This window comes from Schistocerca americana, chromosome X (genome assembly GCF_021461395.2).
Source record: "Schistocerca americana isolate TAMUIC-IGC-003095 chromosome X, iqSchAmer2.1, whole genome shotgun sequence".
NCBI classification, from domain to species: Eukaryota; Metazoa; Arthropoda; class Insecta; order Orthoptera; family Acrididae; genus Schistocerca; species Schistocerca americana.
The window spans coordinates 750,114,587-750,142,501 of record NC_060130.1 but is presented as its reverse complement, the minus strand read 5'-3'; the positions used below and the strand labels follow the sequence as shown (position 1 = coordinate 750,142,501).

At 42.5% G+C, this 27,915-nt stretch overlaps 1 protein-coding gene across 1 annotated transcript in view; it reads left to right on the top strand.

Annotated features, from left to right (window-relative positions):
- The window catches only part of LOC124556296 (plexin-B), a 973,640-nt gene that overhangs the window by 659,659 nt on the left and 286,066 nt on the right, over positions 1-27,915 (top strand). The window contains exon 4 of the mRNA XM_047130271.1: positions 17,932-18,032. Within this exon, the coding sequence (XP_046986227.1) occupies positions 17,932-18,032 (101 nt within the window). The remainder of the gene's footprint in view (positions 1-17,931; positions 18,033-27,915) is intronic.

Sequence of the window (27,915 nt, the reverse complement as noted above, 5' to 3'; positions counted from 1 at the left end):
GAGGACCATTCGCAACCGTCTCCATGAAGCTGGGCTACGGTCCCGCACACCGTTAGGCCGTCTTCCGCTCACGCCCCAACATCGTGCAGCCCGCCTCCAGTGGTGTCGCGACAGGTGTGAATGGAGGGACGAATGGAGACGTGTCGTCTTCAGCGATGAGAGTCGCTCCTGCATTGGTGCCAATGATGGTCGTATGCGTGTTTGGCGCCGTGCAGGTGAGCGCCACAATCAGGACTGCATACGACCGAGGCACACAGGGCCAACACCCGGCATCATGGTGTGGGGAGCGATCTCCTACACTGGCCGTACACCACTGGTGATCGTCGAGGGGACACTGAATAGTGCACGGTACATCCAAACCGTCATCGAACCCATCGTTCTACCATTCCTAGACCGGCAAGGGAACTTGCTGTTCCAACAGGACAATGCACGTCCGCATGTATCCCGTGCCACCCAACGTGCTCTAGAAGGTGTAAGTCAACTACCCTGGCCAGCAAAATCTCCGGATCTGTCCCCCATTGAGCATGTTTGGGACTGGATGAAGCGTCGTCTCACGCGGTCTGCACGTTCAGCACGAACGCTGGTCCAACTGAGGCGCCAGGTGGAAATGGCATGGCAAGCCGTTCCACAGGACTACATCCAGCATCTCTACGATCGTCTCCATGGGAGAATAGCAGCCTGCATTGCTGCGAAAGGTGGATATACACTGTACTAGTGCCGACATTGTGCATGCTCTGTTGCCTGTGTCTATGTGCCTGTGGTTCTGTCAGTGTGATCATGTGATGTATCTGACCCCAGGAATGTGTCAATAAAGTTTCCCCTTCCTGGGACAATGAATTCATGGTGTTCTTATTTCAATTTCCAGGAGTGTAGATCTCATGTTTTTGCTGTGACGAATGCTAGCTTGCGGTATATGTATAAAAAATACAAGTTAACGCAGATGAGTAGGGAAAACAATCCAGTAATTATCGAATAGTGTGTCAGTGGTGTACTGCTTGACGCAACCACGTCGCTTAAATGTCTAAGTGTAACGTTGCAAATTCATACGAAATGGAACGAGCACGTGAGAGCGATAGTAGGGAAGGCAAATGGTTGACTTTGGTTTATTGGGAAAGTGTAGTTCATCTACAAAGGAGACACACGTGCGTCTAATTCTTGAATGCTGCTGGAGCATGTGGGATCGCCATCAGGCCGGATTAAAGGGAGACATCGAAACAATACAGAGGCATGCTGCAATATTTGCTACTTGTAGTTTCAATCAGCGCGTAAGTATTATGGAAACTATCCGTGAACTCAAGTGGAAATACCTGGAGGGAAGACGGCGTTCTTTTCGCGGAACACTGTTTAGGAAATTTAGAGACTCTTCAGATTGTGGCTGACTGCAGAACGATTCTACTGTCGCAAACGCATGTTTCGCGTAAAACCCCAAAGACAAGATGAGAGAAATTAGTGCTCTTACGGAAGCATATAGACAGTAGTTTTTACCTCGCTCCATTTACGAGTGGAACAGAAAAGGAAATGACTTTCAGTGGTACAACACATCATCTGCCATGCACTGTATGATTGCTCGTGGACTATGTATGTGGATGTAGATGTAAAAGGGTAAAATTCAGGTCTGTTTTGTCAGTGTTCCCCTGTAGAATATCAGTTTTACAAATAAGTATGTAACACTGTGAAAATCATAGGCTATTAGCCTAAGTATGTAGGCCGAGTCGTTATGTTACATTAAAGTTAACTGGAATCCACGTTGCATTCAATACAAATTCAGTCTAAGAATGATATCAACAATAATTGAAAATCATGAAGTCTTAAACATCACTTTGGTGTTGGCATAAGTCATTTTAGGCCGGCTGGGGTGGCCGAGCGGTTCTAGGTGCTACAGTCTGGAACCGCACGACCGCTACGGTCGCAGGCTCGAATCCTGCCTCGGGTATGGATGTGTGTGATGTTCTTAGGTTAGTTAGGTTTAAGTAGTTCTAAGTTCTAGGGGATTGATGACCTCAGCAGTTAAGTCCCACAATGCTCAGAGCCATTTGAACCATAAGTCATTTTATTCCTCATCAGACTAATAACTTAACAGTTGCGTACTTGTTAGCGTTTGGCGCTAGGTACGTAATTGGTTTCAGATTTATCCTAAATTTTGAGTTGTCCTTCCTATATATGTTAGGTTACACTTGCAAGGACTCTCGTTGACACCAATTTCCCGCAGGCCGCCATAACTGAACTTAATACAACCAAGCAGTGTTTGAAGCTTCTTCAGTTGTAAGCACATGTCTCTAATTATGCTTCCCTCCGAATCTTTTCTTTTCCTTTGACGAAACACATCACCATACAGGCGATGTCCCGTATATGCCGGGATCTACAGGATTTTTTTTTTTTTTTTTTTTTTTAAACTTTGGATGTGCCGCTTAGAATAACTGTTGGCGTAAAGAATGGTTCTAAGTGTAAGTGAACCAATTCAGAAAAAAAGTTATTTTGTCTTTGATTGGCTGCAGTCACAGTCTCACCACTAGTCTGTTGTGATATAGGAAAAAGGCAAATAAAAAAAAACCTGTAAAGCTAAATCAGTATCGTCGCATGTGTATTCTACCTCCGTCCCTACGAAATATAAATTCAATGTCTTGTCTAACTTCACTACCTCGCTCGGTAAAAATCATTGTGAGTGATCTCTCTTGTCTTAAGACACAATGTGCACTTCGGTGGATTCGGACAAGCGACAACGGAAGAAGACGCTGCTCTCCTATCCCTGTTCTAAACCCGATGTAAGGTTGAAGATAATTTATCACATTTTTTTCTGAAAGCAGGATGGTTTTATTCGCGATTTCAATATATCTTATTATTCCCCATTCCTTTGGCTACAAATCGATATTTTTGAACATAATCGCCATTCGATGCGACGGCCTTACACCACCTAACTGGGATGGCCTGCACGCTCGTAGGGTATCACTCGAATAGCCGACGTCGGGGCGAACGTCTTGCTGCATCAATAACCTCCCCATCGTGCACGTACTGCATCACACGGATTGCATCCTTCATTGGACCAGATGGAAGTCGGAAGGTGTGATATCCGGGATGTAGGGTGGATAGGGAAGAACAGTCCAATGAAGTTTTGTGAGCTACTCTCGGGTGAGTAGATTTGTGAGAGGCCTTGAGTTGTCATGGAGAAGGAGAAGTTTATTTGAATTTTTGTGGGGACGAACGCGCGGAAGTCATTTCTTTAATTTCCTGAAGGAACCACAATACACTTTAGAGTTGAGCGTTGCACCATGAGGGAAGACATAAAACAGAATAACCCCTTCAGAGTCCCGCAAGACCATCGCCATGACTTTACCCCGGCTGAGGGTGAGGCAATGAGCTTCTTATTCGGAGGAGTGGTGGTGTGGAGCCACTCCATGGATTGCCGTTTTGTTCCGATTCGAAGTGATGAACCCATATCTCATCGCCTGTGACAATGTTCGCCAAAAAATTGTCACGATCAGCTTTGTAACGCGCAAAGAGTTCCGCGCAGATAGTCATTCGCTGCTCTTTACCGTCTTCTGCGAAGCGGCGTGGAACCCAGCGGGCCCCTATATTTGAGTAACCCAACTGATGGACGAATATGTCAGCATTACCAAATGAGACGGCCAGCTGAGCAGCGCGCCGTTTCATTGTGAACCATCGATCACCTCGATGAGAGTGTCCGCACGTTCGAACATTGCAGGAGTCACAGCCGTGTGCGAATGGCCGGCACGCGGGAGATCAGACAGGTCTACGCGACCTTGTTGCGATGATGACAAACGCCTCGCTCAACAACTCATCGTGTTTTTTTTTTCACTGTCAGGCCCCCGTCTACATTCTGCAAGCGGCTATGAATATGTGCGATGCTCTGGTTTTCTACCAAAAGAAACTCAATGACAGCTCTTTGGTTGGAACCCACCTCAGTTACAGACGCCATTTCGAAGACTACATATATCGCCACCACCTATCCGAAATTGGTGGCCGGCCGGAGTGGCCGTGCGGTTCTAGGCGCTACAGTCTGGAGCCGAGCGACTGCTACGGTCGCAGGTTCGAATCCTGCCTCATGCATGGATGTGTATGATGTCCTTAGGTTAGTTAGGTTTAATTAGTTCTAAGTTCTAGGCAACTGATGACCTCAGAAGTTAAGTCGCATAGTGCTCAGAGCCATTTGAAATTGTTGGGACTATAGGGGCTGAAGCGGGATTATTCCACGGTGTCCCATAACAAATTCCCCTTTTTTACAACCGAAATTGGCCGTGAAAAACATGTGTTGCATTACTTATTGAGCGCACTTCGTAATTTGGCAGCATCATTGTGTCTGAAGAACCTTCCGTGAACAAATTCGTCACCACGAATGACTTACCTCCACTAAAAACTCGCACTTGAGCGCAAGTATCTCCGATGACGCCTGTGTCAAAACGCGACTGAAACCCTCACATTACGGATCAAACCTCTTAGCGAATCTCTAGCGCCTCAACAAGCAGCTCAAATGGCAAAACATGCCACGTTCCTGCTGTATTCGAAGGATATGTGAGGATTTAATTCCAGAGCGGCCATCAATACCATCAAGATTTAGGTTTTCCAAGGTCTCCTTAAACTTCTTATGGCAGCTGCCTTGGTGATTCTTAGCAAAAGGGTTAGGTTAGCGTAGGTTAGGGTCTTTTTACAGCCACTGTTCGTACGAAGTGATGGTTGCGTCTAGTACGCCAGTTTTCGTAGAAATGTCGTACAGTCAATGTTGATACACCAACAAATGGGCAACTAAATACGCAGCGTGGTCGTGGGCACGTCCAAACACGATAGCTACTTTCGGAGATTCCGTCACGTCTTGACATCGACCCATCTTATTGCGATATACATCTGAGTGAGTGAGTGGCTAGAGCTGTGAAACTACGCTGCACTGCCGTAGACTGTCATAAGAAAGAGTAGAGTAGGGTAGTTTTCCTAGTATATTTGGTCAGTTAAGGTCGTTCCCGCGTTACCTGTACTTCAGAAGTGTTGCGTACTTATCAGACGTTACCATATAGCGTTCGCTTTGTTTACGTATGTGATGTCTGGCTTGCTACTGTATGTTCCCTAGGAACTCGAAGCGGTGAACCGTCTAGAAAGTAAGTGAGGAGACATTAAGGGCCGCGTAATCTGTGGAACATATTTGTTTTACATAGTTATCCTCCTGTCTCTTATGTAAAAGTAAACAATGTCATGACAAAATTTAAATTTTCAATGTTTAATTCAGGTTTTATTTAAAAATTGTTGATTTGTAACGTGAAACAAGGGATGCTGTAATAAAAGTAAAGAAAACTGTACAGATTTATCATGTAGCGCTATAGAACGCAATTTTCTCAACAAAAAATAAAAAAAAGCAAAACAAAAATATATGAAATATCGCTTGAAAACTTCCTCGAACATTATAAAACAAGTTTCTATTATTCGTAAATAGCTTTCTCATTTCTTAATAATAACAGGAACTTCTTACCTTTGATCATGATGAAGAACGTTCTATTGAGTACAAAATAACAATAATTATAAAGAAAAAAGTTTATATGAACATAGGTCCGCAAATGTTTAGTTATGGAACTGCGGCTAATAAAAGATTTTGCCTGAAATTTAGCGACTTCGCTAATATGAAGCCATCGCAAAACAGTACGAAGTTAAAGTAAAGCACGATTTCCATTTAATTTGTTGTTACTGGTCTGGTGAATCTACTAAAGCATGTCCCGGACGTGTATCTGCAGTAGTTTTCCAGAACATCAAGAGAAGCAGAGATTATTGTACAAGTAAATTTGTGTACCTTCCAAGAATGTAGAAACATTTATGTCATTGTTGGTAACCGTTAGTGAGTTGTTTCAGTCGTTTCCTAACCTTGAAACAAGTTAGTTATCTGTATCGTTAAGTGAAAGAACATAATAACAACACTGTATTTAAGTGAAACCACATAGTAACTGTTGTACTTTGTAGATTGGTTGTGAAATAGGGATGTCTTTCAAATTTACGACAGAGGAATACGCCGATTTGGTGCTTATTTATGGTAAATGTGATGGTACAGCTACAATGCCAACAATGACATAAACATTTCTGCATTCTTAATGGAAAGTAAACAAATTTACGTGTAATTTACGTGTATAATAGTCTTTGCTTCTCTGGGTGTTCTGGAAAACTATTGGAGATACACGTCTGGGACATGTTTTATTACATTCACCAGATCAATAACAACAAACTAAATGAAAATCGTGCTTTATTTAACCTCGTACTGTTTTTCGATGGCTTCATATAGCGAAGTTGCTAAATTTCAGGCAAAACCTTTTACTAGCCGTAACTCCGTAACTAAACATTTGCGGACCTATGTGTGTATAAACTTATTTCTTTAGTTTTACTTGCAGAAAAACGCATTAAAATATTTGCGTATCTTCGTGAATCATATATATATATATTTGTGGATGTAAACTGTATTTACATCAAAAGTAGTTGCTTAAGTTACATAAAATTGCAGAAGTTACGTGATCAACTAATTTTTATCACTTATGAAAAGCAATTTATATTCTGTAAGGATATAATATACACTGTGGACTAACGCTGAATGATGCGCTGTTCTCTCTTACACACGCATTTATGTCTCTTTACGTAGTTCTACAATTTACTTACTCATTTATATACTGTACCAAAACTACCGAACCGTACTTTTGGTAGAGTGCAAGTCTACGAGTGGCCCATATCAAAGTTAAGAGTCAGTTGTACATTGAGAGAAGAGATTATCATTCTAAATTGATTCCCAATAATGAAACGTTTAAAGGAATCATTTACAGGATAAAGCACACAAATCCAAAGGCTGTAAATTCAACTAAATACTTGCTGACTGCAGTCACGAGTAACTTAAACAGGAACGATCACACAGACAGTGTTGTGGGGAACGCAAACCAACGGCTGTGATTAATTGGCAGAACACTTAGAAAATGCAACAGGTCTACTAAAGAGACTGCTTATACTACGGTTGTCCGTCGTCTTCTGGAGGACTGTTGTGTGGTGACGGATCCGCGTCAGATAAAATCGACACAAGACATCGAAAGAGTTCAGAGAAGTGCAGCTCGTTTTGTTTTATAGCGAAATAGGGGAGAGAGTGCCACGGATATGATATGCGAATTGGGGCGGCAGACATTAAAACAAAGCTGTTTTTTGTTGAGGCAGGATATTCTCATGAAAATTCAGTCACCAACTTTGTCCTCAGTGTGTGAATACATTGTGTTGACACCCACCTACATAAGAAGGAACGATCATCATAATAAAATAAGAAAATCAGAGACTGTGCGGCTGGTCCCGGCGGAGGTTCGAGTCCTCCCTCGGGCATGGGTGTGTGTCTTTGTCCTTAGGGTAATTTAGGTTAAGTAGTGTGTAAGCTTAGGGACTGATGACCTTAGCAGTTAAGTCCCATAAGATTTCACACACATTTGAACATAAGAAAATCAGAGCTCACACGGAAAGATTGAAGATGGTTCGATGAATCCTCTGCCAGGCTCTTAATTGTGAATTGTTGATGAATCATGTAGATGTAGATCAGAATTTATGTGATAAAGTGTTCAGCGACAATAACAAACACTCAGACTATTGCCATGGATATGGATTGTTTCCGTACTAAGTCCTTCATATTGTTCAAGTTTTAATAACGGGTTCCAATATTTTGTGTTGTAGTATCCACTCCACCTCCCGCAGAAGAAAATCTAGTATTGCTAGGCTCCACTACGGTACTGACACGCATGTCGTAAGTGTTTTTTCGTGAAACACTACACACGTAACCGGCTGGTTCCAGTTTACACCATTTACAAAGTTCCAAAGTGAGCAGTGTGCTCTTTAAAGGGGGTAACTAATGTTTTATCCTGTGAGTTTGCATCCCAGTGAAAATACGAGTATCGACTTTACGCGTGCAGGGAGGGACGGCCGCAACGTACGAGCCCGAGAGTGAGTTTCCTTGTACCAGGCCCAGTCATTTAACGGGATTTTCGAAATAGTGTTTAACAAACTACTAACACAAAGCGACGGATCCGGCTGGTGACCGCGTAATCGACATTGGCACGGGCACTCCCACCTCTCAGAGATTTGCCGCGCACTCTCATTCCCCCTTCCTCTTCTAATTATTGGAATGTTATTGCAGTCAAAGCGACGTCTGAATTACGAAGCAGAGCTCTCATGCGACCTTAATCGACTCTGTTTCAGAATTCAGTTATTGCGAGTTAATTGCTATTTTGGTATCCGGACGGAAGCAGATGGCAATGCTTTGCGTCTTTGTGCCGTCCGCGGTCGTTGTCTGCGAGGCCGAGTCCCGCGAATTTCGGCCGATCGGCTCTCGCGCACAGCAGCGCCGCGTCACACGCAATTAAGACTTCGTTAGCAGAAGCACGCCTTTCTGCCCTAAGCGCGTTTTCCGCGTCGTTGGCGTCGCTAGCACGTCTCTACGCCAACAGCGCTCCGGGGCATCGGCCATCGGCAGAAACGGAATTTACGCAGAAAATTGCTGGAACCGAAATCCTCTCCAGCGTGAAGCGAATTCGCAGTACATCCGCGGACACAGGTTTCGTAGCTAGTTTAAAGAGAGCCACTTTGTAAATGAGAAATTAATATTTTGCTCTTCCAGCTTGTACTTGAGCCAATGGGTGCTAAGGTGTTAGCTTACCACTGGCGCGTTAACGGATTTTAATACAACCGGATTATTTTGGAAGTAAAAACAGATAACGATGGTATACACTCAGGTGTATACCTGGATACCTCCTAACATCGTGTATGATCTCCTTTTACCCAGTGCAATGCAGCAACCCGACGTGGCACGGACTCAACAAGTCGTTGGAAATTCCCTACAGAAATATTGAGCCATGCTGCTTCTATAGCCGTCCATAATGGCGAAAGTGTTGCTGGAACAGGATTTTAGTCTCGATGGGATTCACGTCGGGCGAATTGTGTAGCCAAATCATTCGTACGAATCGTCCAGAACAATTGTGGTCCGGCAACCAGGTGCATAGTCATCCATAACAATTCCATCGCTGTTTGGGAACATGGTCCATGAAAGGCTACAAATAACCATTTCCAGTCAGTGGTCGTTTCAGTTCAACCAGAGGACCCAGTCCATTTCACGTAAACACAGCCCACACCATTATGGAGCCACCACCAGCTCGCTCTCTACTACAAACCAATAATCAGTAAGCTAAAACAAATTAAGTGGATGTCCAATCAAAAATCAGTTGCAAATTAAACACATTTTGAAACAGAAGCTGTAGAAAACTAACACAAATTTTCATACGCAAAAAAGATAAAATTGTTAAGATATTAAACAAATTCTGCTGATTTGCAAATATCACATGTTCTCTGACAGAAGACCTTGCGTTTCAAAATACAAGAAGGTGCACGATCGACGAAATGTGGCTTAGCCGTCCAAATTGCTTTAATATTTTATACAAAAAAATGGTTCAAATGGCTCTGAGCCCTATGAGACTTAACTTCTGAGGTCATCAGTCCCCTAGAACTTAGAACTAATTAAACCTAACTAACCTAAGGACATCACGCACATTCATGCCCGTGGCAGGATTCGAGCCTGCGGCCGTAGCGGTCGCGCGGTTTCAGACTGTAGCGCCTAGAACCGCTCGGCCAACTCGGCCGGCTTTTATACAAAACACAAATGTGCCGAACTGAAATATTTACAAATGTTGCACAAAATGCAACCTCATGCTTCATAATAATCAAAAAGTAGACAACGGCGTAAATTGCTTCTGGCGGTCTCCAGTGTGCGATCCTTCACGTGATTCTAAAATAGGTCACTAGATTGATATACCGACCAAGAAACATGTGTTCTTAGCTACACTATCCTCTAGGTACAAGACTCTCCTCTAAGAACGAACGAGATGATAAAAGCATAACCAATGTTGTATTTTTCTTTCTTTTTTTGTAATAGAGTTGCGGAAGAGTTGCCAACTGAAGACGCATCAGATCAGCCCATAATGAAACAACAAGATAATACAAAGCAATGTGAATGGTCGCTGTTTTAATTTAATCAATGTGTACTTCAAAACATTCCAGTGGGCAGGTCATTTCTGCTAACTGTCATTATCGAACACGCCCAACCGACCGCCGAAATTAAACCATATCGATACGAAGCACCGGCCTGCAGTACGGAGCAATTTTTGTTGTATTGCTGCAGGTAAAACTGCCGCTCGGTATTCCTCGTAATTAATCTGAAACCACTAGCGAAAACACGAATTTCGAAGTCGGTTTACAATTTTCCGCATTCCTGCAAATATCTGCCACCACGATGTCCCTTTAGGCAATAAACTTGTGGCCACGAAACAATTTAACGAAAAATTAAAAGCAAAAACAAAAAAATAAAAAACAAAAAAATTTGCGGCGGTTGCCTTTCGCCTGCAGCGATTCATGTCTACGATCGGTGTGGGCTTCAAACTCTGTTCCCCACGTAGTTAAGTTAATAATATGTAACACTCATATCGCGACGCTGTTAGATGAGATTCAAAAACCTGCACCAGAAAATCAAAGTAAATAACAATTATGATACACTTCTGAATAAGTCTAGATTTCAGTGATTAAAAAGTCCACAATAAACATCAAAGTAGCGCCAGACCAAGTATGGACAAAATTTGCTAATAACTTCGGATAGTGAACAGCCAAAGATGGCTGATACAGAATTCACAAACGTCTGAAACAAGCGGCAAAAGTATCCACTCAAATCTTGATAAGTTTTCTAAGTGGTGCAAAAATCGCCAACTTGCTTTAACTGCACACACAGGTAAACTTTTGCGTTTCACGAAATGCAGAAAAGTAGTATCCTCTGACTACAGAATATCATGAGTCGCAAAGGAAATCAGTTAACCCATACAAATACTGCGTGTAACAATTTGTGTGGTTATGAAATGGAACGATCACATATGCTCAGCCGTCGGTAAAACAGGTAACCGAATTCATTTCATTGGTGAGATGTTGATGAAACGCAGTCTGTCTACAAATGAGACTGCTTAAGAAAGAAAAAAAAAAAAAAGCCTGGTGTGACCTACCCTAGAATATTACTCAGGTAAACTCATACCAAATTGGTGTAACAGGGGACGCTGAACCTACACCAAGAAGAACAGCACGAACAGGCAGAGGTTTGTTTGACACACGAGAGGGCGATACAGAGAAGCTGAACAACGTAAAAAGTTTCTAGAACCGGTATTAAGTGAAGAGAAACGTCTTTCTCGTGTTGGAAGTTCCTCTTGATGTTTTTTCGTGTTGGCGTTTTAGAATGTGGGTTTTTTGAAATCCGGCTTATGCAAAACACTGTTTCTTTTTATTATCCCAGACAGGTTTCGGCACCTATGTGACATCTTCTGTGGCTCAAATTTATTTCTGAAAATTAAATTGCTAGTGAAATTGCATTTTTATAGATCGGTTTTTCCACCTTTTTTTTGTCGTTTTAGCAGCATGTCATATTTTCTGTCCTGTTGTGTATCTCTGGTGGATCTCTCTTTCTACTGCTGTTGAGTATGCTGTTTTCACACTGTTTTTTATGCAATTTCACTCTTACATTTACTTCGCACGTATTTTCCACAAAATGTGATTTTTGAAAACACCTCTGTCTCTATATTCAGTGAGAGACGGAACACACAGATAAGCGGACAACAAATGACAAAAAATATTTTTTATGTGATATAATTACAAATTAACAATTTTCGGATTTTTTCTTTTACTTGTGACGTGAAACCTTGCTTCTTGCCAAATTCTACGATTGTAGGTCAGCGGGAAGTACCCTATGGGTTTCGATGAGTGAGTTTGCTAGTATAAAAATATGTGGTATTAATGGCTGTATCTTTTGACTGCATTGACTTGGAAGCTTAAATATTTTAAACTACCAAGGGACCGTTGACCTTAGTATTTGTCTTGAATTTCAACTTGACATCTCTACCTTTTTCTTAGAAGAAGGGGTCATAAAAGACGGACGGGCAGAGGTAGAACAAAATGATCCTATAAGCGTGCCATTTTTACCGATTGAGGCGAGGAGCCCAAAAACGTTGTCTGTTTTGAAGTGAAACCGTATTAAGAATGGAACAGAGAGGATTAGGAGAGACAGAGACGATTGAGGAAAGGTCCTTTGCAAAGCAGTGAACGCAAAAAATTTATGTGGTCACTGAATATTGGGAGAAAGAGAGAAACTGCATCAGAATAATGAAGGTATGGCTAAACAGATGGGTAGTGAAGACCTAAAGCCGACTAGAACCTTCATTTAATGAATGAAAAGCGAGATACTTTTCTTTTAAAAAAATCGGCCATTGGAGGCTAAAATTCAGAAAATGGTTGCAAAAAAGTCTGAAAAGATTGGTGATTTTTGTTTTATGGTATTAGGCTGTGGTCCAAGGCACATTCTTCTGCCTAATGTTTCGTCCCCCAATACTGGGGACATAATCAGGGGCTGTAACGACTTAGAAGGCTGTTACATTTTCAAACAAGCTTGGTATACGAACCTGTTTATACGATAGGCAGAGAAATGTGCCTTGGAGTACTGCCTAATGCCCATAAAACAAAAATTACCAATGACTTAAACGTGAAAGAATGCATTGTGTGATTTGCAAACATCAGAATAAAGCGATAAAGCATCTCAAAATTGGGCACCTTCGAAAATAATTCTGCTGTTATAACCAGCAAAGAAGGCGTCCAATAACGTATAAATTTTGCTTAAAGTGGTCTCTAATAGCCCTATGTGAATATTTCTATATTTCATTTTAGGAAAGAATCGACAGCCTGTACGGGTCACACATTTCTGCGGTTTGGTCCAATGTAGAGAAAGAGGATATAAATTATTAAACCTCATAGCGTGTATCATTAAGAACATTTTTCATGAATTATGTTTAGACTGCTAGCAAGTTTTCATTAAGTGTGACTGCCGACCTTGTTCTAGCTAGAAAGAAACGGTTTACCGGAACAGCGTGTCAAAAATAGCACTGTGCAGCCAAACACGATATTCACTTGGAATTTGATACCCAGATTCAGCAATTTCCTAGATCTCAGTGGTATGAATTCGTTAATTTTTTGGTACAGTTAGCTGTCTGAAGAGTATACGCCAGTATTTTGTGGCTCCCGGCTCCTAGCCTTAATCGCCCGCTTTTAATCGTACTGGTTTTGTACGAGTCTTTATATTCGTAATTACGTTTGTAAGGTCTGAATTCGAAGCAGCTCGGCGAACTAGTTTGGTATTCAGACGAGTGAGTGTGGAAGACCGTTTAAAATGCATACACGGCCGGCTGACGCGTTCCTCAATTCTGTCCGACTTCCGGCGCACCTTTATATTCCAGAAAGCCCGTCCACTTTCTGAGCTATTATTGTGCGTATCATTTCAACGTTTTAAATTTTTTCTTTCATGTCTTCTGAATGATAAATATTACGGCCTCGGTGAATGCTACAAAATATCTTGGCCAGCTTGCACGTAAGTATTCAGGGTCTTAATTAGGCGCTGTACTTCTGTGTGAGTTTTCATTTCGCGGTAGTAATTGCGAGCGGCACTACAGCCAAAGAGCGGAGCCAGTTTCAAGAAGGAGCGCGCCAGAAAAGACCGAGCAACTGGCCAAGAGTGTAGTACGGAGAAGACTTGTGGAGAAGACGCAGCTGAGGTGGCCGCGAGCGGACTACCGGGAAGTCAGGAGAGACCACGTGGGAACAGCCCTCGCGGGCGGCCGTGTTTATAAGGACCGTTACGAGTAAAGTGCTTGGGTTACCTAGAATATGCCTGCTGGACAAAATGCGTGCATGCAGGATAGTTAACCAGACTTGGAATGGCACTGATGTTTTTCTGTGAAGCAGAATGCATACACGCTAGACAGAGTTTTACAGACGCACTAAGGATTCACTGAGCTCGAGAGTGCCGTAGGGAAAGGTATAAATCACTATAGCTCTTACTGTGTATTAAAAATAGCTGAGTACCCGGCGGGTTGTCCGGGTATGTATTTATTACAATTGTATTAACCGATCTCCTCCTTGCCCTCTCTTTGTCCATTTCCTCCGCCCTCCGATCTGTCCTCTGTCCACCTCCTTCTGCTCCCTCTCTCTGTCCATCTCTTCCACCACCCACTCTCTATATGTCTCCTCCTGCCTCTCTTTTAGTCCATCTGCTCCTACCCCCCCCCCCCCCCCTCTGTCCATCTGTTCCTTCCTCAGTCCTTCCAGATTGAATACTCCTCCTGCCTCTTCATCTTCTACTCATTCCTTTTATCTCCTCGTCCCCCCTCCCTCTGTCCATCTCCTCTCCCTCTCTCTCTGTCCATCTCCTCCACCACTCTTCCTCTGTCGATCTCCTCGTTCCTTCTTCTCTCTCTCCACGATATCACCTCCACGCCTATAGCAGATAGGTGGTTCTTACCGCCACAGTATTTCTTTACAGATAGTAAGTAATATGTGTACCAAATTAGGATGAAATCGATCCAGGGGTTTAGGAGGAGCTATTTACCATCGCCTTTGTACGCAAACGTACAAGTCACATACACACTATGTGATCAAAAGAGGTCATCAGTCCCCTAGAACTTAGAACTACTTAAACCTAACCAACCTAAAGACATCACACGCATCCGTGCCCGAGGCAGGATTTGAACCTGCGACCGTAGCGGTCAGGCGGTTCCAGACTGAATCGCCTAGAACCGCTGGGTCACAGCGGCTGGTAATTTAGGTGATGTGGAACATACGTATATACATACGTACGTACATGTCTGTAACAGGTATGGATTTGGCGTACAATAACAGTTACAAGCAAAAGAGTCTGTAAAGTGGACACTTCATGTGTGAAAAAAGATCGTCTGGACTGATCGCAAATAACGAAGGAAGGAAGATTATGGTTTAACGTCTAGTCGACATCGAGAGCGGGAACACAATCTCATTTTGTTTCAAGGATGGGAAAGGAAATCAGCCGTGGCCTTTCAGAGGAATCGTTCCGGCATTTGCCTGGAGCGATTGAAGGTAATTATGGGAAACGTAAGTCAGGATGGCCAGACGTCGTTGTCCCGAATGCGAATAGCGAAGGAAGGCACTACTAGGTGGCAAAACGCGTGGAGCCATTGATACAGTTCGGGTTGATGGTGGAATTCTAGTCTTTATTTATTTATTTATTTATTTATTTACTTTATCTGACATCCGTGGAGCTAACATCACAATATGTATAGTACGTGAGCTGCAGCTTGTGCCAAAATTATCATCTACCGGGATCACAAGTCAGAAAAAGCTGGCCAAAACGATCATGCCACATCACTGCGGGACTTCAGACAAATCGTATGCCGGAACACAATACAAAAGACATCAGGTTTGTGGAGGAAAGGAAAGTGCGCATCATTGAAATTGCCACCCCAGGCGAAAGCAGAATTGGCCAGAAACAACTAGAACAGATGCGAGATTTCGAAAAACGAACTAAATGCGGCTCTGCCACAAACCAGTGAAAGTGGTCCCAGTGGTTCCCAGCACACTGGGAGCAGTATTGAAAGATCTTAGTGGGCACTTGAAATCTATTGGGATTGCTAACTACAAAAAGCTACTTTGCTGGGATCTGCTCATATTATCTGCCGATACATTACGCAGTCCTAGACGTTTGGGAAGCGTTCGACTAGTGATAAATACGTGTTCATAATGATATCAACAATAATAATAGTAGATGTGATTGTTATATAAATCTTATTGCATTGTGTTAAGTGATTATCTCAGAACATAACGTTCTTGTCGAATGTGAGTAACAACATGCTAACAGGAATACTCTGCAGCAGTAAAGAAGGAAATTAAATCTAGAGGTGAAGTCGTCTGGTTCGATGGAGACCAAGAAATAATAGCGTAAAGTTAGCAGATAAGATACAGAGAAATAAAAAAAAACATTAATAGATGGAGATATAGGCGTGGGGAAAGCTGGGAATACGTTGACAATGTGACAAAAATACGGATTCGCTCTTGTACAGAGGCAAGACAGATGGAATATGACGAGAGGGAAGCTATGCCGATTATACTTCAATCTCCTCTGAAAAACTGTGAGATTTTGGGTCTGACGTAGTTTACTGTATAGATTGTTCCAGAGTCTTGTGACCGAAACGGAGGAGGAGATGGAGAAAGAGTTATTGTTATGCATAGGTACAGTATCGATGCCGAACATATTAGATGTAGTACTACAGTTACGGAACACGATACGCATTTGATATGCGAGGAGAGGAACTGAGGCCAGCAGTGACTAAGGTATAAAAGAAGATAAAAAGTGTGAAAATTACGTTCACCATCCGACCACGTCCACCCTAACCGAGCATAAGAAGGATTAACATCGTCAAACAACTGAATACTACAAATCTCACTCAAGCAGTGATGGCTCGTTCGAGTCGTCTATAGGTTTCGCTATTTGTGGTGTACTAAACTACATCACAGCAGAACATACTCGTCTGAACTACTGACAGGATTAGCCATTGTTTTATTTTATATGTAATTCTTTTTCTAAATTTTTGAAAAGCATGTAAGCAAGAGAGAAATTGCTGTGTGTTGTGACAGTTAATACTTTCCAGATTGAATACTCGTCTAATACTATGCTGAGATGTTTCACTAATTTTTCGTAGAGTAATTGGGTACTATCAAGGAGTACAGAGGGAACTGTTCCGTGAATGTGTTAGATGGTGGGTCCCCAGTGCGAAATGAATGTTACCTGCGGCTTCTTCGGATTTAGTCTAAGAAACGGGTTTAATGCCCATCGTGACACTGAACAAAAGCCATCGTTCCTGCACAGCATGGAAAATGCACTGTTCTTGGGGACAGAATGTGTCACATCTGAGATATCATTAATGAATAGGAGGGCCATTTGTTTTTTTTTATCAACTTCATCTTCGTCGCGAAATTAAAACTGCACTGAAAACCCGGTGAAGCTTTGCGCAGATGTGTTGTGCAATGTATCTAGTATGTTCGTCTATCGCGACACGTTTCATTTTCGTCTATCGCGACACGTTTCATTTCTCAGTTCTGAGCGCACAGTTAGCGTATAAAGATGCGTAGAAAATAGTGTCTCCTGCCAAGTGTGAGGTCCTACTAAGACGTTTCACTTGATTCCTTGCAGCCCACATATCGTAACTGCCATGAATTTTCTCCTTCATGACAATTCTCGACCGAATACTGTAGGGGCAACGAAGACGCACCTGCAGCGGTTTCGATGGGAAGTGTTTGCTCACTCACCATACTGTCCGGACTTGCTTCCTCTGATTTTCGTCTATTTTCTCACATGAACTGCTGGCTATGAGGGCAGCATTTTGTCACTGACAACGAGCAGCAGCCCGATGTAGGGAATTAGCGGAAATCACAGGTGGCTGACTTCTACGGCGTGATTATTGGAAAGTTGGTACCACGCTAGGACAAGTGTCGAAGTCAGAGCGGCGACTGTGTAGAGAAGTAGCGGGAAGGTATAGCTAAATGTTGCAAATAAAACGTTTTTGTTTTTCTCTGTGCTTTACATTTCCAGACCGATCGGAGTTTGAAAAAAAAAAAAAAAAAAAAAAAACAGCCCTCGTAATTATGGGGTACGGCAACGGATCAAGGACTGAGCCGAGGGGCGCTTCTGAGTGTACGTGTTTCCATGATGACGCCTCCAATGGAATATTTACGTGAAATGAAATGATGTGCAAGTTAAGTCTCCCATCATCTCTTACAGATGGATGGTAGTGTAATATGAACATGATGGGACACCATATTCACCTTTTGTTCGCCAGTAGTATATGGATAGAAGATGGTGTCTCCCGAAAACTTAAAAATCGTAGAATTCGTGCCTTGCCTAGTCGCCATTACCATCAGGGCTAAAGTGTACGTTGCTTGCAACTACGGAGAGTCTTACTTCAGCTGCTTAAAGCGTAAATATTATACTGCATATCTGCGAAAGTGCTGTTTAAAATTCCGCAACTACAGTGAAACCTCGATTTGTTTCAGGTGACGAAAATCAAAGTGGAGCATTGTGGGAGCTACGGCAACTGCTCCATGTGCCTGGAGGCGAAGGACCCTTACTGCGGATGGTGCTCTCTCGAGAAAAGGTAAGACCTGTCATTCAAAACGCCTCATTCCTTCATATTTTCAGTGTTTCCGTTTGTAAATGATGTGCCTTCATGTTAGGGTGTTTATCGGTATTAATCGATAACATTTTAGGCCTCAACCTGAATGTTGAACCATACAACACGTCGTTATATGTTGTAATCGAGCGTGGTTTGAGCACCAGCTCGCTTTAAATGTGGAGCTGGCAAACTATTCCGCGTGTTACGGACTCTTTTTAATATTTCCTATACTCTTCACGATGTTTCAACAACGATTTTGACAAATGATAATAGGAAAAGTGGAAAATATTGTGCTGTGTGCTCAACGCCCGCACTTTTTTACTATTGGGGTATTTGGGGAATTGTTTCTTAAACGGAATGAGTTACTTTTCGAACAGCATTCAGTAACTCATATTAGGTGGAGTAAAGTGAGGTGACACGTGTCAATATTTGGAGTAAAAAATTAACCAAAAATAAGCAGAAAATACACTATATGTAATGCTGAAGAAAACGACATAGTGCAGTTTCCACTTCATTGCAATGTAAATATAGTTTGATGATGAAACTGAACAGTATTTGTAGATTTTTGGGGACTTCCGTAACTAATTAGAAAAATTATTGAGAGACTTTTGGGGCCTGGTTTGATTAACAGAGTTTCAAATTTTATCCGATTGTATATTTCTTTTGTAGCGGTATTAGTAAATCGTTAAGGGCGTTCATTTCAGTTCATTCAAATGAACGTATCTGAGAGCAGGACATGTTCAGCCTTTATTGCACCCTGTCTATACATGGTTCTGATCGTGTAACATAACGGGGAAACGACTGTTATCTTGATTATGAGAGAAGTTTACATCGGCAATATTCCGTCCACAACGGGAGAAAGGGTCATCAAACTGTGTTCCTATGTCATGGATTGTTTCAGTACAGAATCTCCTGAAGGCCGAGCATTTGATACTGTTGACAGCTGTATGTCAATGGAATGGGGACGTGAAACTCGACAACCCACTTCATGTAATTCAGGAGACAAAAGCTATGTGCCCGTAACAAATTTCACCTCACCTCTTCCTGTGATTTCCATATCATCCATAACAACAGAAACACGCCATCACCCTTCGCAAGAACTAGTTACAGTCGTACACACTGTACGGATATATTCTTCGCATTACGCTGATAAAAGAAGTAGAATCCTACTTCCATATGTGCCTGTAACACCCAATGAAATATATCATAATATTCGGCTTGGAAGTAATGTCTGTGGAGATAGATTAGAGTCTTCAACGATATGGATGTACCTCAGGCGGAGCAGTATGCCGTAGTGAAAACTCTGCAATGTATACATGATCGGCGCTGTAAATGTGTATTTTTATCTGAATAGGCAGTACTTGTACCGCGTTTGCTTGAAGTAATTAATATACTGTCCGTGGCCTATCTTTTAGGGAAGTCTCTTCAGGGCTGAATTTCTCAGCAGCCCAGCCTCAGATGCCCTTATCCAGAGGCCTGTGGTTATCGGGTTTTACATGTCGCAGCGTTCGTGATGTCGGAGATGCGGATTTTTTTCCCCCCTCCGTTTGGAGTGTGGGCCGGGCAGGTATCGGCGATTGCGTATTCGGGAGCAACGTTGTTTCCCTGCCTTATCCGCTCGCAGGAAACCTGAGATCTGCAGGCCCCCGCTGTTTGGTTTCTGCCTCGACCAATACCAGCGCCTGCCTCATATTGCTATACAGCACGAGATCAGTTTCAGAATGTTACACAATTCGGCTTTAAACAGCTTGTCGAAAGATGCGAACCGTTGTAGTACTGTCAGCTTCGAAATTACACACACACACACACACACACACCAATGACACGCAGACTCGCCAAGCACATACACACACAGCACTACCAAATGCAGTTACGTACCACTCACCACTTAATTGATAGAAAACGTATAGCAGCGTGAGGCCAATTTTCATGCATCCTCGTCGTAGAAATTTGATGTCTTCCACGGTCACCAGCTATTAAGCACCTGTACCTGAAATTTCTAAAAAGCGGAACGAAACTTTGTCTCCCCGTTTTCTTCTTCTCTATGAACATTGTCTGTTGTTTGTGCTTGGCTTCTCTGAACAGCGAGTCTCTGCTCATTCCAAACCACTGGATTAAGTTCTTTTGCCAGGATAATCTTCTACGTCCTGAACCATCCCTGCCATCACTTTTTCCTTGAAGTGTTAGTTGCAACAAGTTGTATTTGTTGTTGCGCATTATAATGCCAAAGTATTCCAGTTTTCTTCCCTTGATGGTATTCAGAATTTCTAAATCTTTCTTCATACGCTGTGTTACTGCCACATTCGTGACTTTATCTGTCTGTGGTATCCTTAACATCCTTCGATGCGCCCAAATTTCAAATGCCTCCAGTTTCTTACATAATACTGTGGTGACTCAACTCCATAGTAGCATCAAAGTGGTCGAGTGCGAAGTGTAATACTTATGTCACGGCTAGACAGAACTTTCTACATTTTCTGGAAAGAACTCCTGGTTTCTTCAATTCTGCAGCGAATTTCTGGAGAGAAGTCCTAGTTATCGTTTATTTGACACCCCAGATATTTATTAGCGTGTGTAAGGGCGCCCTGAACTTGATCTCGGTTTCTTCTTAACGTATAAACGTAAGCCCATGGCATTGCTCTCTTCAGTAACATTGTTTAACAGTTCTTCCAGGTCTTCCAGCCTCGTTGCAAGAAAGACAAGACATCAGCATGTCTGATGTTATTGATAACTCCATTAAGACTGCTCCGTAATTCATTCCATGAAGAGCATCTCGGAAAATGTTTTCAGAATACATGTTAAAAAGTGATGAGGAGAGAATACGCCCCCTGCGAACGCATTTCATAATGTCCTGGTAGCTGACCAACGACACACGCACTAGCACTTTCCAATCAATCGGATGACACAACCATGCATTCCCAGTTCGCCCAAGATATGCATCAATTTCTCATGCTGAACAGTGCATAAAGCTTTTTCTTAATCGATGAAGCAATCAAAAAAACGGACATCAACTTCACGACAGTGCTGAATAAATACCTGAGAGCTGAGTAACGCCTGCCGAATCCCGAAACCACTTTTGAATTCAAACTGAGAGTCTCCTGTATTCTCCTCACATTTACGTTATACTATGAAATGCAGTATTTTAATGAATAACTTGAGGACATGAGTCATTAAACTTATCATTCTGTAGTCTTTTCAGAAATTTATTAAAATATTGTCCAACTATCGTCACTCCATGCCCTTAGGAGAAAGAACATAGAAACGTTATAACGTGCCACTAAACCTCAAAAGTTTTATTTCTTTTCTCTGAACCTTAACTCCTACTCCAAATTGTCTTTAGTTTCCTTTACTGCTTGCTCAGTGTTGAGATGGAATAACATCGGGGATAGGCTACAACACTGTCCCACTCTATTCTCAACCACTGCTTCCCTTTCATGCCCCTCGACTCTTGTAACCGCGGTCCAGTTTCTGCACAAGTTATAAATAGCCTTTCACCCCTGTATTTTACCCCTGCTACCTTAACAATTTCAAAGAGACTATTATAGTCAACATTGTCAAAAGCTTTCTCTAAGTCTAAAAACACTATAAATGTAGGCTTACCTTACGTTAACCCATCTTCTAAGATACGTCGTAGGTTCAGTATTTCCTCGCGTGTTCCTATATTTCACCAGAATCCAAACTGATCTTCCCAGAGGTCAGCTTCTACCAGTTTTTACATTTTTCTGTAAAGAATTCGTGTTATTGTTTTGCAACTATGACTTATAAAACTGATAGTTCGGTAATGAAGTAGAGTGGATATGAAATGTAGACTGGCAATGGCAAGGAGAAATTTGTTAACATCGAGTATAGATTTAAATGTCAGGAAGTAGTTTCTGAAAGTATTTGTATGGCGTGTAGCCATGTATGGAAGTGAAACATGGATGATAAATAGTTTAAACAAGAAGTGTATAGAAGCTTTCGAAATGTGGTGCTACAGAAGAAAGCTGAAGATTAGATGGATCAATCACATAACTAATGAGGAGATATTGAATAGAATTGGGGAGAAGAGGAGTTTGTGGCGCAACTTGACTAGAAGAAGGGATCGGTTGGTAGGACATGTTGTGAGACATCAAGGGATCACAAATTTAGTATTGGAGGGCAGCGTGGAGGGTAAAAATAGTAGAGGGAGACCAAGAGATGAATACACTAAGCAGATTCAGAAGGATGTAGTTTGCAGTAGGTACTGGGAGATGAAGAAGCTTGCACAGGATAGAGTAGCTTGGACAGCTGCCTCAGAACATGTCCAACCAACTGGTCCCTTCTTCTTGTCAAGTTGTGCCACAAACTCCTCTTCTCCCCAATTCTATTCAATACCTCCTCATTAGTTATGTGATCTACCCACCTAATCTTCAGAATTCTTCTGTAGCACCACATTTCGAAAGCTTCTATTCTCTTCTTGTCCAACATATTTATCGTCCATTCTTCACTTCCATACATGGCTACACTCCATACAAATACTTTCAGAAACGACTTCCTGACACTTAAATCTATACTCGATGTTAACAAATTTCTCTTCTTCAGAAACGCTTTCCTTCCCATTGCCAGTCTACATTTTATATCCTCCCTACTTCGACCATCATCAGTTATTTTGCTCCCCAAATAGCAAAACTCCTTTACTACTTTAAGTGTCTCATTTCCTAATCTAATACCCTCAGCATCACCCGACTTAATTCGACTACATTCCATTATCCTCGTTTTGCTTTTGTTGATGTTCATCTTATATCCTCCTTTCAAGACACTATCCATTCCGTTCAACTGCTCTTCCAAGTCCTTTGCTGGCTCTGACAGAATTACTATGTCATCGGCGAACCTCAAAGTTTTTATTTCTTCTGCATGGATTTTAATACCTACTCCGAATTTTTCTTTTGTTTCCTTTACTACTTGCTCAATATACAGATTGAATGACATCGGGGAGAGGCTACAGCCCTGTCTCACTCCCTTGCCAAGCGCTGCTTCCCTTTCATATCCCTCGACTCTTATAACTGCCATCTGGTTTCTGTACAAATCGTAAATAGCCTTTCGCTCCCTGCATTTTACCCCCGCCACCTTTATAATTTGAAAGAGAGTATTCCAGTCAACATTGTCAAAAGCTTTCTCTAAGTCTACAAATGCTAGAAACGTAGGTTTGCCTTTCCTTAATCTTTCTTCTAAGATAAGTCGTAAGGCCAGTATTGCCTCACGTGTTCCAATATTTCTACGGAATCCAAACTGATCTTCCCCAAGGTCGGCTTCTACTAGTTTTTCCATTCGTCTGTAAAGAAGTCGCGTTAGTATGTTACAGCTGTGGCTTATTAAACTGATTGTTTGGTAAGTTTCACATCTGTCAACACCTGCTTTCTTTGGGATTGGAATTATTATATTCTTCTTGAAGTCTAAGATTTCGCCTGTCTCATACATCTTGCTCACCAGATGGTAGAGTTTTGTCAGGACTGGCTCTCCCAAGGCCGTCAGTAGTTCTAATGGAATGTCGTCTACTCCCGGGGCCTTGTTTCGACTCAGGTCTTTCAGTGCTCTGTCAAACTCTTCACGCAGTATCGTATATCCCATTTCCTCTCCATCTACATTCTCTTTCATTTCCAGAATATTGTCCTCAAGTACGTCGCCCTTGTATAGACGCTCTATATACACCTTCGACCTTTCTGCTTTCCCTTCTTTGCTTAGAACTGGGTTTCCATCTGAGCTCTTGATATTCATGCAAGTGGTTCTCTTTTCTCCAAAGGTCTCTTTAATTTTCCTGTAGGTAGGATGTATCTTATCCCTAGTGTGATAAGCCTCTACATCCTTACATTTGTCCTCTAGCTTAGCCATTTTGCACTTCCTGTCGATCTCATTTTTGAGACGTTTGTATTCCTTTTTGCCTGATTCATTTACTGCGTTTTTATATTTTCTCCTTTCATCAATTAAATTAAATATTTCTTCTGTTACCCAAGGGTTTCTACTAGCCCTCGTATTTGGTATAGGTCTATAATTCAGCGGATTACTTCTATTTCCTTTCCTGTGTATTGGTGAGGCCTGTGAAACTATCGAGTCTGTATGTAATGGTCTCTCCTCTGTAGCGATGTGGGTGTTCCGGACACTGGACGCAAGGAGTCCCACAAACTGTTATGCAAAACCGGTGTGTCAGAGTACCGGCGTGCTAGGACAACGGCTTTAGGTGAGAAAGATGAGCACGGCTGCGCCAAGGCGCCAGGTGGCGGGCAGCTGCGTCCCCACAAACCCCCTCTCCCCTCACCTGCCCGCTCCCCTTACCTTTATTCTTAACTCCACGCCCCCGCTCTCACTCAACGGACTTGCTCTGGAACACAACTGAGACACCCGTACCAAACGTCGACCTCTTCTCGGCATGAACCACGTTTGTTCGACTTCGCCGTGGCTCTGAATGTGTACAAGCTACAGTGCTCTCGCTAGCTCTACAAACACTACATCTGCATCCGTACTCCGCAAGTCACCTGACGGAGTGTGGCGGAGGGTACTTTGAGTACCTCTATCGGTTCTCCCTTCTATTCCAGTCTCGTACTGTTCGTGGAAAGAAACATTGTCGGTATGCCTCTGTGTGGGCTCTAATCTCTCTGATTTTATCCTCATGGTCTCTTTGCGAGATATACGTAGGAGGGAGCAATATACTGCTTGACTCCTCGGTGAAGGTATGTTCTCGAAACTTCAACAAAAGCCCGTACCGAGCTACTGAGCGTCTCTCCTGCAGACTCTTCCACTGGAGTTTATCATCTCCGTAACGCTTTCGCGATTGCTAAGTGATCCCGTAACGAAGCGCACTGCTCTCCGTTGGATCTTCTCTATCTCTTCTATCAACCCTATCTGGTACGGATCCCACACTGGTGAGCAATATTCAAGCAGTGGGCGGACAAGTGTGCTGTAACCTACTTCCTCTGTTTTCGGATTGCATTTCCTTAGGATTCTTCCAATGAATCTCAGTCTGGCATCTGCTTTACCGACGATCAACTTTATATGATCGTTCCATTTTAAATCACTCCTAATGCGTACTCCCAGATAATTTATGGAATTAACTGCTTCCAGTTGCTGACCTGCTGTATTGTAGCTAAATGATAAAGGATCTTTCTTTCTATGTATTCGCAGCACATTACACTTGTCTACATTGAGATTCAATTGCCATTCCTTGCACCATGCGTCAATTCGTTGCAGATCCTCCTGCATTTCAGTACAATTTTCCATTGTTACAACCTCTCGATATACCACAGCATCATCCGCAAAAAGCCTCAGTGAACTTCCGATTTTATCCACAAGGTCATTTATGTATATTGTGAATAGCAATGGCCCTACGACACTTCCCTGCGGCACACCTGAAATCACTCTTACTTCGGAAGGCTCCTCTCCATTGAGAATGACATGCTGCGTTCTGTTATCTAGGAACTCTTCAATCCAATCACACAATTGGTCTGATAGTCCATATGCTCTTACTTTATTCATTAACCGACTGTGGGGAACTGTATCGAACGCCTTGCGGAAGTCAAGAAACACGGCATCTACCTGGGAACCCGTGTCTATGGCCCTCTGAGTCTCGTGGACGAATAGCGCGAGCTGGGTTTCACAGATCGTTTTTTTTTAAACCCATGCTGATTCCTATAGAGTAGATTTCTAGTCTCCAGAAAAGTCATTATACTCGAAGATAATACATGTTCCAAAATTCTACAACTGATCGACGTTAGAGTCATAGGTCTATAGTTCTGCACATGTGTTCGAAGATCTCTAATATTTATTGGAAGGTTCATCGCACTCAAGAGGAATTCGTGTGTAATAATCTAGGCATTGTCCAGTAAGCAGTTAACTCTGATTTGGTGGTGAAATAAAAAATATCGTTTTTTACTTCTGTTACTCTCTGCAATCCAGTGCATAATGTGTGTTAGATGCAATACGACACCGTTAGAAATCGCTACTTTCCTATTCGATTCACCTAATGAGTGCGCGAGAAATTACATTGTGTGGAGGCTCTTATGTTATTCATATGGTCTTCATGATGATAAATAATGCGGAAACACGAAAAACAACCCTTTACCACGCATAATACGGTGTAGGAAACACGTCGTCTATCAAAACAGCTTCCAGTCGTCATGTCCTGTATCGTTTTAAATGGAATTTTGTACCATTCTTCTTGCAAAATAGTGGCAAGTTCAGGGAATAATGATGGACCAAATAGCGACCATGCACCCTTCTCTTCAAAGTAGACCACAAAGACTCAATGTTATTGAGATCTGGAGACTTTGGTGGTCAGGGGAGGTGCTACAATTCATCCGTGCTCACGAAACCCGTCCTGGACGACGCGAGCTCTGTGAAAGGGGCCCTGTAGTCTTCGAACACAAGATGACCACTGAGGAACAAACATTGTATCATGGAATGGACTTGATCACCGAAAATGGTCACATAATCATTGGCAGTAATGCGACCTTTCAGAGTACCCATGGAGCCCATGAAATACCATAATATGGCTGCTCAAATTATCGCCGAACCCACTGCATGTTTACTCGCAGTCGGGAAGACGACGGTTCAATCCCGCGTCCGGCCATCCTGATTTAGGTGTTCCGTGATTTCCCTAAATCGCTTCAGGCAAATGCCGGGATGGTTCCTTTCAAAGGGCACGGCCGACGTCCCTTCCCATTCTTCCCTAATCGGATGAGACCGATGACCTCGTAGTTTGGTCTCTTCCTCCAAATCAACCCAACTCAACCCACTGCATGTTTCACTTTTGGGACGTAAACTGGGCCAAAAAATGGGAAAAGTGTGAAACGAAAGTCATCTGACGAAATTACTTTCTTCCATTGCTCCATAGTCAGAGTTTTATGGTTTCAACATCACGTTTGCCTGTTGCGGTAATTTGCAACACTGATTAGTGGTTTTGGAATTCCGGCTCGCTGCGCAGTTTCTTGGTTATGGAGCTCCCTTTGTGTTGTTTTGGTGCTGACAGGTTTCACGAGTGCGACATTCACTTCTACAGTGTCTTTTGCATCTGTGGGCCTCGCTTCGTCACAATCCTTTTCAATTACCGTCCGTCACGACCATTCAACACACACTTTAATTCGTGTTGTCACTCAGCGGCTGATGATTTTCAGCTTTTCCTGTATGTGGTGTAAATTTTCGATAGGGTGCCTCTTGAAACGCCAAACACTTCGGTTCCTGAAATTACACAACTCGCCACCATACGAGTAGCAGTAACTTGTCCGTGTTGGAATGCACTTATCTACGACATAATGCACTCACAGCTACACATAACACTTTTGTGGCCACGACCGACACTTCCAACGTATTTACGACATCGCGCGAGTGCGGTTCGTGGTCAATACAACAACGCAACCTTCAGGCTAGGCTAGAATCTGCATTTATCTTCAATCATGCATTTCTGGCGTACGTGATTCAGACAGCTCAATGCTTTTAGACATTCTTTGAAGATTGTGTTTCTATAGATTTGTCCAGTAACTTTCCTTTCCTCTTATAATACAGATTTTTATGCCTTGATAAATGTGTAACACTTTCGTGCGTGGTGAACTGAACAGCTGTAACCTTAGGAGAACTTTTCTGGACGTGGACCTTTGACCGATTTTATGAGAATCCGAAACACTGCAGGATATTCTCACCTTTTTGTGAAGATTCTCATAATCTTATCCTCATTTAATAGGCTGTGTCTTTCACTAAAAGAGGTAGATACACTGTGTAAGTGGTTCTCCACTGGCTTACGGCTATCTCACGTTTGCACTGTCTTAAAGATAACTCACCGTTGACGAATATTCTGAGAGTACTGTTCACTGCATTTAATAAACTATGTACAGACGTAGATGCAGAAAGATTAGAGAAAATAATT